At 44.2% G+C, this 12,008-nt stretch overlaps 1 protein-coding gene and 1 pseudogene across 1 annotated transcript in view; one reads left to right on the top strand and one right to left on the bottom strand.

The window, feature by feature from the left end:
• Window positions 1-8,725, bottom strand: part of CIDEA (cell death inducing DFFA like effector a) — a 17,272-nt gene extending 8,547 nt beyond the window's left edge. Inside the window, exons 1-3 of the mRNA XM_006164045.2 lie at window positions 8,664-8,725; window positions 7,979-8,123; window positions 6,378-6,524 (exon numbers count right to left, since the gene is read on the bottom strand). Coding sequence (XP_006164107.2) covers window positions 6,378-6,524; window positions 7,979-8,123; window positions 8,664-8,725 — 354 coding nt within the window. The remainder of the gene's footprint in view (window positions 1-6,377; window positions 6,525-7,978; window positions 8,124-8,663) is intronic.
• Window positions 8,726-8,851: 126 nt separating this feature from the next.
• Window positions 8,852-9,230, top strand: LOC102496519 (60S ribosomal protein L31 pseudogene; annotated as a pseudogene).
• Window positions 9,231-12,008: the final 2,778 nt, after the last annotated feature.

Genomic DNA, 12,008 nt, shown 5'->3' with positions numbered 1-12,008 from the left:
CATTTTCAATAAAAAGGCACGATGATTCCTAGCAGTTGTCACTCCTCAGAGAGCGATCTTTGAGGTGTGTCCGGCATAGGACGTGCATGAAAGCATCGAGGCCTCTGTCTTCTATTCACCTTTGCTGCCTCCGTCGAGATAACCCACCCACGCCGAGGCTGGACCCCGGCAATAAGCCACAGACAGTCCAGGGAGCAATGAAATGCTCCCTTCTCTCTTCAAGTGCTACAAGGGGCTACGTCCTCACAGGCTTCTGAGGCATTTAGACTGAAGAAGGGAGACATCTGGTGGCTATTTCTTGGCTAGAAGTTCTTGTTTGAGCTAAATAGATAATGCACCTGGGGGTGGGGGTGGGGGTGGGATCTATGTACCAGCAGTGAGGTGCCCACTTCCACCACAAAGGAAGATGATGGAGAAAGAATAAGTCAAGAGAAGACTCCAACCCAAACTCCTTTTTCAGATTGAGCAGCCCTCCTTGAATGCTTCCTACCACAGTATGATTCCTTTCAAGGGGATCTATCACCGCCCAGGCCTGCAGTTCAGCTTCCCAGTACCCACCTGCTCTGGGGGGCTTAAGCACGTTACATGTTAACTGACTCCTTCATATTAACTAAGGTCTTATTGATTAAGAAAACAATAAAAGATACTCTTCCCTTCTGATTTAAGTTTCCAATGCTGCTGTAACAGCACATTTTACCACAAACTGAGTAGCCAAAATAACATAGGTCTACACTCTTATGGTTCTGGAGACTGGAAGTCCAATGTGAGGGAGCAGCACTGGTTTCTTTTAGATGCTTCAAGGCTACGCAGTCTCTGCCTTTTCCAGCTCCCAGAGGTGCCTGCAGTCCTCAGCTCCAGGCCCCTTCTCCTCACATCATTCCTCTTTCTCTGTCTCTGTCTTCATTCTGGCCTCTCACCTGCCCCTTATAAGGACACTTATGATGTTATGGCCTCATCTGGATAATCCAAGCAATCTACCTGGATCTTTGGGAGGCCTTCACATATATACTATAGCAAAAACATAAATAAATAAATAAATAAATAAATTAATTAATTTTGGGGCCAGCAAGTGGTATAGTGGTTAAGGTGCTGGACTCCCATGTAGTCAACTGTGGTTTGGGTCCTGGACCTGGTGACTTGAAACTCATACTGGGCATATGTGCATGTGTGCCCAAAATCCCAAGAGGAGAATGGAGGAGAAGGGATTGTGGCATGGCCACCCCCCCCGGTGAATGATTTCTCGCTTTCTGTCTCTGTCACTCTGCTTCTCTGGTGAGGGTATACGTTCTATACCAAAAATCTAAAAAAAAAAAAAAAAAAAAAAAACAAAAAAACAAAAAAAAAAAAAAAAAAAAAAAAAAAAAGAGGAAATCAATATTTTCTGAAAGACAGAGGGACAATCCCCCCAACTGGGTCTTCATACCATAAAGCCAGACTGGATCACAGGTATGCATGCCCAGCATATTTAGGAAGGCTCTGGGATGTGAACCTAGAATATTCTCTATGTCACTGTCTGGCCCTTAGAAGATTTACCTAATTTGCTCATGATATAATTTTTTTTTGGAGAGTCTTTGTGTGTGTGTGTATGTGTGTGTGCGCTATAGGGCACATGTGCTCGCCAGAGAGACAGAAATCACCCCCTGGAGGAATGGCCATGCCACAACCCCTTCTCTTCCATCCTCCTCTTGGAATATATATATATATATATATGATTGAATACAGAAGCAGATATGAGAATTCAGTTGTCATTAGTTAAGCTTGGCATTAAAGAGACTCACAGACATGTAAAACATGTCACTCCCTTATTTGGTTTCTTTCTTTTTTTTGTTTTTGGAGAGGTTTTTGCTATAGTGCACATGAGCTAGCCAGAAAGACACAGAGAGACAGAGAGACAGAAAGTAAGAAATCACCCCCCAGGGGGGATGGCCACACCACAATCCCTTCTCCTCCATTCTCCTCTTGGGATCTGGGGCATGCATGCACACCCGCCCGGTGTGAGTTTAAGCCACTGGGTCCGGGACTCAAACTGTGATTGACTACATGGGAGTCCAGCAACATAGCCATGATGCCAACTGCTGGTCCCATCGGTTTCTATTATTTTTATTTATTTATTTATTTTTTGGAGAGATTTTCGCTGTAGGGCTCGTGCGCTCGCCAGACAGACAGAGACAGACATAGAGACAGAAAGTGAGAAATCACCCCCCAGGGGGGATGGTCACGCCGGCCCTGGCCCAGGACTGAAGTTATCAAACATCCTGCAAGCCCCCTCTTCAAAAGACTCTTCCCAGTAATCAAGATCTAAGGAGAAGATACAGCAGACAAATGGACTTCCTCATCCTGAGAACTGTGATTGATTTTACCTGAGCTAACAAGACAAACAGCATGTTTTATAATTATTGCTTCCATGCTTTGTATACCCTGTTCCTTAGAGTAAATCTTTTACTGCCCCTCACCCATTTACTTGCATGTATCCCATTTTCAATAAAAAGGCACGATGATTCCTAGCAGTTGTCACTCCTCAGAGAGCGATCTTTGAGGTGTGTCCGGCATAGGACGTGCATGAAAGCATCGAGGCCTCTGTCTTCTATTCACCTTTGCTGCCTCCGTCGAGATAACCCACCCACGCCGAGGCTGGACCCCGGCAATAAGCCACAGACAGTCCAGGGAGCAATGAAATGCTCCCTTCTCTCTTCAAGTGCTACAAGGGGCTACGTCCTCACAGGCTTCTGAGGCATTTAGACTGAAGAAGGGAGACATCTGGTGGCTATTTCTTGGCTAGAAGTTCTTGTTTGAGCTAAATAGATAATGCACCTGGGGGTGGGGGTGGGGGTGGGATCTATGTACCAGCAGTGAGGTGCCCACTTCCACCACAAAGGAAGATGATGGAGAAAGAATAAGTCAAGAGAAGACTCCAACCCAAACTCCTTTTTCAGATTGAGCAGCCCTCCTTGAATGCTTCCTACCACAGTATGATTCCTTTCAAGGGGATCTATCACCGCCCAGGCCTGCAGTTCAGCTTCCCAGTACCCACCTGCTCTGGGGGGCTTAAGCACGTTACATGTTAACTGACTCCTTCATATTAACTAAGGTCTTATTGATTAAGAAAACAATAAAAGATACTCTTCCCTTCTGATTTAAGTTTCCAATGCTGCTGTAACAGCACATTTTACCACAAACTGAGTAGCCAAAATAACATAGGTCTACACTCTTATGGTTCTGGAGACTGGAAGTCCAATGTGAGGGAGCAGCACTGGTTTCTTTTAGATGCTTCAAGGCTACGCAGTCTCTGCCTTTTCCAGCTCCCAGAGGTGCCTGCAGTCCTCAGCTCCAGGCCCCTTCTCCTCACATCATTCCTCTTTCTCTGTCTCTGTCTTCATTCTGGCCTCTCACCTGCCCCTTATAAGGACACTTATGATGTTATGGCCTCATCTGGATAATCCAAGCAATCTACCTGGATCTTTGGGAGGCCTTCACATATATACTATAGCAAAAACATAAATAAATAAATAAATAAATAAATTAATTAATTTTGGGGCCAGCAAGTGGTATAGTGGTTAAGGTGCTGGACTCCCATGTAGTCAACTGTGGTTTGGGTCCTGGACCTGGTGACTTGAAACTCATACTGGGCATATGTGCATGTGTGCCCAAAATCCCAAGAGGAGAATGGAGGAGAAGGGATTGTGGCATGGCCACCCCCCCCGGTGAATGATTTCTCGCTTTCTGTCTCTGTCACTCTGCTTCTCTGGTGAGGGTATACGTTCTATACCAAAAATCTAAAAAAAAAAAAAAAAAAAAAAAAAAAAAAGAGGAAATCAATATTTTCTGAAAGACAGAGGGACAATCCCCCCAACTGGGTCTTCATACCATAAAGCCAGACTGGATCACAGGTATGCATGCCCAGCATATTTAGGAAGGCTCTGGGATGTGAACCTAGAATATTCTCTATGTCACTGTCTGGCCCTTAGAAGATTTACCTAATTTGCTCATGATATAATTTTTTTTTGGAGAGTCTTTGTGTGTGTGTGTATGTGTGTGTGCGCTATAGGGCACATGTGCTCGCCAGAGAGACAGAAATCCCCCCCTGGAGGAATGGCCATGCCACAACCCCTTCTCTTCCATCCTCCTCTTGGAATATATATATATATATATGATTGAATACAGAAGCAGATATGAGAATTCAGTTGTCATTAGTTAAGCTTGGCATTAAAGAGACTCACAGACATGTAAAACATGTCACTCCCTTATTTGGTTTCTTTCTTTTTTTTGTTTTTGGAGAGGTTTTTGCTATAGTGCACATGAGCTAGCCAGAAAGACACAGAGAGACAGAGAGACAGAAAGTAAGAAATCACCCCCCAGGGGGGATGGTCACGCCGCAATCCCTTCTCCTCCATTCTCCTCTTGGGATCTGGGGCATGCATGCACACCCGCCCGGTGTGAGTTTAAGCCACTGGGTCCGGGACTCAAACTGTGATTGACTACATGGAAGTCCAGCAACATAGCCATGATGCCAACTGCTGGTCCCATCGGTTTCTATTATTTTTATTTATTTATTTATTTTTTGGAGAGATTTTCGCTGTAGGGCTCGTGCGCTCGCCAGACAGACAGAGACAGACATAGAGACAGAAAGTGAGAAATCACCCCCCAGGGGGGATGGTCACGCCGCAATCCCTTCTCCTCCATTCTCCTCTCGGGATCTTGGGCACGCACGCACACGCGCCCGGCATGAGTTTTAAGCCACCGGGTCCGGGACACGAACTGCGGTCGACTACGTGGGAGTCCAACGACATAGCCATTATGCTAACTGCTGGTTCCCGGTTTCTATTATTGAATATAGTCATTTTCAATAAAATATGTAACATGTTAATTTGTGTTGGGTTATTATTTTTAATGCCTATTTTAAATTTTGTTTTCATTTCTAATATCAGAAATATATGTCTATAGCTTCTAGTTTCTTGACCTTGGCACAATTTACACTGGACGCTGAACCATTTTTCGTGTGGGCACTGTCCTGTGTGTTGCAGAAGAGTTCGCAGCATCTCTGATCCCTACCCTCTAGATGCCAGTGACGCCCTGGCCCAGCTGTAATAACCTAAGTGTCTTCAGATTACCGAGTGTCCTCTAGCAGGCAAACTCTTCTCACTTGAGAACCTCTGACTGGTAGGTATCTAGAGAGGCTACTGATACGATCCACATAAGCAAAAGCTATTGGGGTTCTTACCGCGTTTTAGGAGTGTAAAATGTCCCCAATATCAAAGGCTTGAGAAGCATTTGTTCAACAGATTATTTGTAATGTTGGGGACCAGCAGATGGCATAATGGTTATGTCACTGGACTCCCATATAACTGACTTAGTCAACTGTGGTTCAAGTCCTGGACTTGCTGGCTTAAAACTCATGCCAGGCACATGTGCCAAAACTCCTGAGAGCAGAACGGAGGAGAAGGGATTGTGGCATGGCATTCCCCCTGGGGGATGATTTCTTGCTTTCTGTCTGTGTCTCTAGTGAGCCCACATGCCCTATAGCAAAAATCTCTCTTAAAAAATATTATTTGTAATGTTTTCATTCGGCATAGTTGTTGAAATTTATCCACACAGATGCCTGCAGTTAGCAGGGTGTACTTCATGCATTTTTACAGATAAAGAATATTCCTTTCAATGAATAGGCGGCAGTTCATTTACATAATGTGCATTCACATGGAAGCTCAGTGCTGGGTATGTGTGTGCAGGTATACTCTCATTCTCCTGGGATGGACACGTAGCTTATTTCTACTGTTTCTTGTCATCTACATTGTTGACACAGACACTCATATATGAAGGGACTTAAAAAGTTCATAGGAAAATAGAATTAAAGTACAAGTTTATTTTGGTGCAAAAAATAAATGGAAATCCATGCATAGTTCATAATATGTACTGTCCATGAACTTTCTGAGGACTCCCCCCATACGGTTCCTGAGTCTTTATGTTTTGATCGTGAACTCACATTCGTCAGAACTTTAGGAATAAAAACTCCTTGAGACTCAGGTCCACGTTCATTTCCCACTGATTGGTATCTGCTCCTGCTGTTATCTGGGGGTACTAGGGCTGGAGGGAGGGAGCCCCTTCCACTGACGCCACCTCCCTGGGTGTCTGTAATCTAATGAGCATTAGTACACCACTGGGAGTGCTGTCTCTGTCTCTCAGTGTCTGCCTTATTCATAGAAAAAAATACATAAATAAACTTTTAAAAAAGGAAAGAATCCTTTTGAAGGTAGTAGAGCCAGTCATTAGATAAATAAAGTGTAAATTTAAGGAGTAGGTAATTCAACACCGAAGCAGAGTGCATTACCGTAGGTAAAAGCCTGCCTTAGGATAGCCGTTTGGGTGACAGTATTTCTGCTTACCGGTGTCCACTTCTGTCCTTTCTTCAGGATCATGAAATGTGTGTTGTCTCCTAAGGTTTGGAAGAACTCTTCTGTGTCCACCACAGTGCCATCTTCCTCCAGCACCAGAGTGACCAGGCTCGTGGTGATAACCAGGGCATCGAGCGTCTAGGTTTGCAATGCGTCAGAGAAACGGAATGAGACAAGATATATCCACTTGGCCCTCCGAAGGCACTGACTGAATTCCGGTGTTCACAAGTGTTGGCTGATGCTGTGAGCCTCCCTGCTGGGACTATAGGCATATGCCACCACATTCAGCTTTTAGGTTGGGCCAGGAATAAAACCCAGACCTATGTGGTCTCAGTCTGCAGAGCACAACACCTTAGCAACAAACCTCTGTGGCTGGACCAGAGTTGGAGAACATTTAAATGGTGCAGATCGACCTTTATTAGGCCAGCTGGTGGCACAGCAGTGCAATGCTCTGCAGTGTTGGACCACATGAGAAGGTCCCTGGTCCCCATCCCAAGGTCTTCCTGTGCATGCTAGGCACATGTGTGCACCTGCTATCTGGGCCGATAGAGGCTGGGGAGGGCTGCAGTGTGGGAACCCTGTTGAGAGTACCGTTCTTTCTGTCTCCCTCTTTCATGGAACAAAATAAATGAATAACTTAAAAATATATAGCTTTATTAGTGTTTATAACTCAGTCTTTGCTCAGAAAAATAGAGGTATTTTTGTTTCATTTTTAGTTTTTGCTATAAGGCATTTGTGCTCACCAGAGAGGGAGAGAGAGAAGGAAAGTGAGAAATCACCCCTTTAGGAGGATGGCCAGCTGCAATCCCCTATCCTCTGTTCTCCTCTTGGGATGTTGGGCACACATGCACAAGCACCCAGGATGATTTTCAAGCCACCAGTCTGGGACTTGACCCACACCGTCAGCCCTGTGGGAGTCCGGCCACCCTAACCTTCACACCACCTGCTGCCCCAAGAAGTTAAGATTGTAATGAACCTTTTTTCTTAAGAGATTTTTGTGACATGAGATAAGTGATGTATTGTGTAATAGTTATAATTTCTAAGATTCCTTTAGAAATGGAAAGAATTTTGAGGAGAAGAATAATCCTGCATGCTATTTTAAGAGCCTTAGCCATGCACGGTACATGTGAGCACCTCTCTTGCTTCATAGACTACGTATTAGAAACTCACTGCTTGTTTCCATGGGTACCTGAGTTATAGTTCTCTGAGAAGCTAGACTTCTTCCATATTTGGTGGTCCAGGACATTGCTTTAGATTAAGGACTATTCTATCCTGGCCTTTATAACCAAAGACAGACTTCCACGACTGGATTTCCTAGGTTCTCCCTCGTTAAACAAAGCTACATTATCAGGTTTTAAGGTTTTTGTCTCTGTACCTAATCCTTTCCTGGCGCAGAGATGCAACAGTGTTTCCTCTGATTATTTATATCTACCTATTAACCTTGTGACAATGACTCTGCCCGGACTGTCCCCGGCCAAGGGAGGGCCTGATGAGCTTGCCATGTTATTTTTCTTCACCTTTCTGTCTTAGTCCTGTGGGAGCTCAGGGCACCCCTGGGGCCTGGAAGGAGAGGCTCAGGGCATACACAATACCTTGCTGATGAGCTCCTTCAGACTGCTCGCCATCACCCCACGCCGACTGCTGCGGTCATGGTTGGAGACCCGGAACGGGCGAGCCGAAGGCATGAGGGGGGTTAGCAGGACCTTCTTGGTCTGTGATCCCATAAATGTCAGGGGCCTGAAATGGAGGGGAAAAAAAGTGAAAAAAACCTTTGACATTACTTTATATATATATATATATATATTTAACTTTCTCTCTCTTTCTCTCTTTATTTCTTATTTTTTAAATATGACCAGAGAGGGACGGAGTGATAGAGAGAGAGGGAAAGTGTGAAAGCAAGCCACCAGGTCCAGGACTCAAACCATGGTAAGCCATGTGGGAATCCAGCGCCCTTATCCACCATGCCACCTGCCGGCCCCTTGACATTACTTTGTAAAAGTCTTTTTATCTCTTTCAAAGTTTTGCCAGAAGGCACATGTACTCACTGGAGAGAGAGAGAGAAAAAGAAGCACTTCACATGGGTCATGGCCACACTAGAATCTCTTCCATTTTTTTCTCCTTTTGTCATTTTATGCATGCATGCATGCATGTCTGGCATGTTTCTCAAGCTTCTGGGTCTGGAGCTTGAACCACATATTCAGCCACATAGGATGCAGTAGCCTTAACCACTATTCCACAGGCTGCCCTCCTTTCCCTTACTTAAAGTGAGGGTCTCACTGTCTCAGTCCTTCTGCCTCAGCCTCCACAGTAGCTGGGACTATGGATGGGAACCACCACATCTGGCCTCTTAAAAAAAGTCTTTAAGGAAATAAAGTAATTTTAATGTTTGCGTCTACAAGAAAAATTAAAAGGCTGGGCATTACTAAAAATTATATATACATTCCTCTCCAGCTTAGGCCAGGAAAATGGCTCCCACAGAGAAGGGTGGTGAGAAGGGCCTTTCTACCATCAAGCAGGTGGTGCCCGGGGATACACCATCGACATTCACAAGTGCTCCATGGCGTGAGCTTCAAGAAATGTGCCCCCTGGGCTCTCAAAGAGATCTGGAAATTCACCTTGAAGATGGGGACTCCAGACGTGTGCATCGATACCAGGCTCAACAAAGCTATCTGGACCAAAGGAATAAGGAATGTCCCGTATTGTGTCTGTGTGCGGTTGTCCAGAAAACGTAACGAGGATGAAGACTCACCCAACAAGTTCTACACGCTGGTGACCTACGTACCGGTTACCACTTTCGAAACATCTACGTTAATAAGAACGTATTGCTGTCTGATTTTCAAATAAAGTTATAAAACCAAAACAAAAAAAATGATATGTACACAAATATACCCATATTTCTAAGAAATATGAAGTAATCCAGTAAATTAAAGCTCATAATCATCTTCATTCCTATTTACCAGAACATTCAAAGTCCTTGCTACAACTGTTTGAGAAGGAATGATAAAGGCATTGAACTCGGAAAAGAAATAAGAACCATTTTCTGCAAATATGGTTGGGTTTTAGAGCTAAGCAAAATTCAAGATGCTCTAGCAAACGGGGCATGTGCACACGTGGTTGCGTATCTACACAATAAAACTAAGCCAGAAAACAACTCAGGGGACAGGTACTGGTTGCTATGGCAATCGGCCAAGGTTTTGTAATTAATTTAGGATAAACCAAGAACAATAAAGCCACAGTCATAATTGTGGTTGGAATAACGAGAGGGAAAAGAACTTCTAAGTTGTACGCCCCATGGTATTTTGGATTAAGGTCTACACTTACTGAAGAACTAATTCAAAAATTCTTTCTGAAATCGCACTCACATGGAGAATGGAAATGTCTGGAGCAAAACCAAAACGAGGCAATTTTTTGAGGAAAAAAGAAATCCCCAATGCTTGATGACTAAATTTTAGTTACCTAGCAACTACAGACAAAGTAATAAAATGACGGCTAAGCGAGAAATAGCTGATAAAGAAGCTAACTAGATTAGGAGTTATTTAACAAACACGCTTTGCTTCATAACTTCTATTGCAGGAAACCCTGTGATGTAGACTTAGCTTTCTCAACTCACAGAGAGGCATGTCAGGCCAGAGAGCTGCCCCACAGCCTGGGCGGGGAGTGGGGAGCTGGTCTCCGGCCGGCCCTTTGCCTTCAAACAGTGGTCTAGATGCTGCGTGCTAAGTTACTAAAGCGTAAGAGAAAACTTCATGTTAGTAAACATATGAAGGGTTTGATACCAATTAATGAAATCCTGAACTACCTTTGACACAGTACTAGTTTTTTTAAAAATAGATTTAATTTTTAAAAAAGATTTATTTAATTCTATTTATTTATTCATTTATTTTATTTTGACGAGAGAGAGAGAGAGAAAGCCACCAGGTCTGGGACTCGAACTGTGGCTAGCCATGTGGGAGTGTCCAGCATCTTAGCCACCATGCCACCTGCTGGTCCCAGTACTACATACTTTTAAACAAAAAAGCAAGAAGTTATTTAAAAATAACACCATGAGGTGAAACATGTCTTGCTGCTGCCACCAGGAGGTGGCCTAGCCTCTGTGGAGGCAAATTAAGCAATGTGTGAAGAATTTTCAACTAGACTGTGAGCTTTTTCATTTAGGAAGGGACCCATAAAAACTGTAATACAAGCAGTAATACAAGGTAATACAAGCAGAAATTCACAATATTTCAGGTTTCACTTTCTGCTGAGCACAGTGAGTGCTTTAAATGTGACCTCGTTTACTCCCCGCAGACACACCCCCACCCCAAGGGACCAGCGGCCTTCAGCTGCAGTGTCCCTGCACCCAGGGCAGTGGCCCCCTATTTCCAGTGGTCAAATAGTGGATGACTATTTGGACAAACACTTGTTCAAGTACATTCAGGAGAAAAAAAGGGCTATATTTTTAGGGTGATTTTGTTTTTGTTTTTGTTTCGGAGAGGTTTTTGCTACAGGGTGCGTGCACTCGCCAGAAAGACAGAGAGAGATAGAGAGACATAAAGCGAGAAATCACCCCCCAGGGGGATGGCCACACTGCAATCCCTTCTCCTCCATTCTCCTCGGGATGTTGGGCACACACGCACACACACCCGATGTGAGTTTAAGCCACCAGGTCCGGGAGTCGAACTGTGGTCGATGACATGGGAGTTCAGAGACATAGCCATTACGCTAACTGTTGGTTCCCCAGATGATTTTGTAAAAGGTACAAAGTTAGCACATCACTGTTTTCTTTTTCTTTATTTTATTTAACTTTATTTATTCATTCGTTTATTTATTTGAATTTGACCAGAGAGGGATAGAGTTAGTGAGTGAGTGAGAGACAGAGGAAGTCGCCAGGTGCAGGACTCGAACCATAGTCAGACACGTGTTAGTCCAGCACCCTTAACCACTAATGCACCTGCTGGCCCCATCACTGTTTTCTTACAACTGTTTGTCTAGATTAGCTCTCTAACAGCTAAAATTCTAAGGAATGCCTGTACTAATTGCCAATGCTTATCTTCTGGGGTTTTGTAAATATACACATACACATATATTTGTGAGTGTGTGTGAGAGAGAACTTCCAGAAGTTCCTGCAAAAATGGAATTAACAAAAAACATTGAAATCCATGCATTTTTTTCATAATACACATTTTCATTGAAATTTTCTTTATTCATGACTGTGTGCACACTTGACAGTGAGAAAGAGAGACACAGGGAGAGAATGAGCACCCTCCATAGGGCCTGGTCACGTGGAGGTCCCTTTCCTCCAGCCGCCAGCCTTCTGAATCTTAGGGCACTTGCGCACATACCCAGCATGCTTCAGGCTGACTGCCCAGGGATTCAGACCACAGCTGCCGTGTGGGATCCAGCTTCTCCTGAGCAGCACATTACCACTGCACCACGGAGCCAGCCTGACTTTTTCATTTAATAGTTTTTTTTTCCCTTTATTTACAACAGGACATGAGAGACAGAGAAAAAGAGAGAGAGAGAGAGAGAGAGAGAGAGAGAGAGAAGCACCCTCCACAGGGGTTGGTCTCACTGCATTCCCCTTCCTCCAGTCCTCTGGTCTGCCAGGATCATGTGCGACCTCATGCACCTGGTGTGTCTAAC

The sequence above is a fragment of the Tupaia chinensis genome, unplaced genomic scaffold (genome assembly GCF_000334495.1).
Source record: "Tupaia chinensis unplaced genomic scaffold, TupChi_1.0 Scaffold143584_1, whole genome shotgun sequence".
NCBI lineage: Eukaryota > Metazoa > Chordata > Mammalia > Scandentia > Tupaiidae > Tupaia > Tupaia belangeri.
Note: the sequence above shows the minus strand (reverse complement) of the source record. Positions and strands in the feature narration are given on the sequence as shown.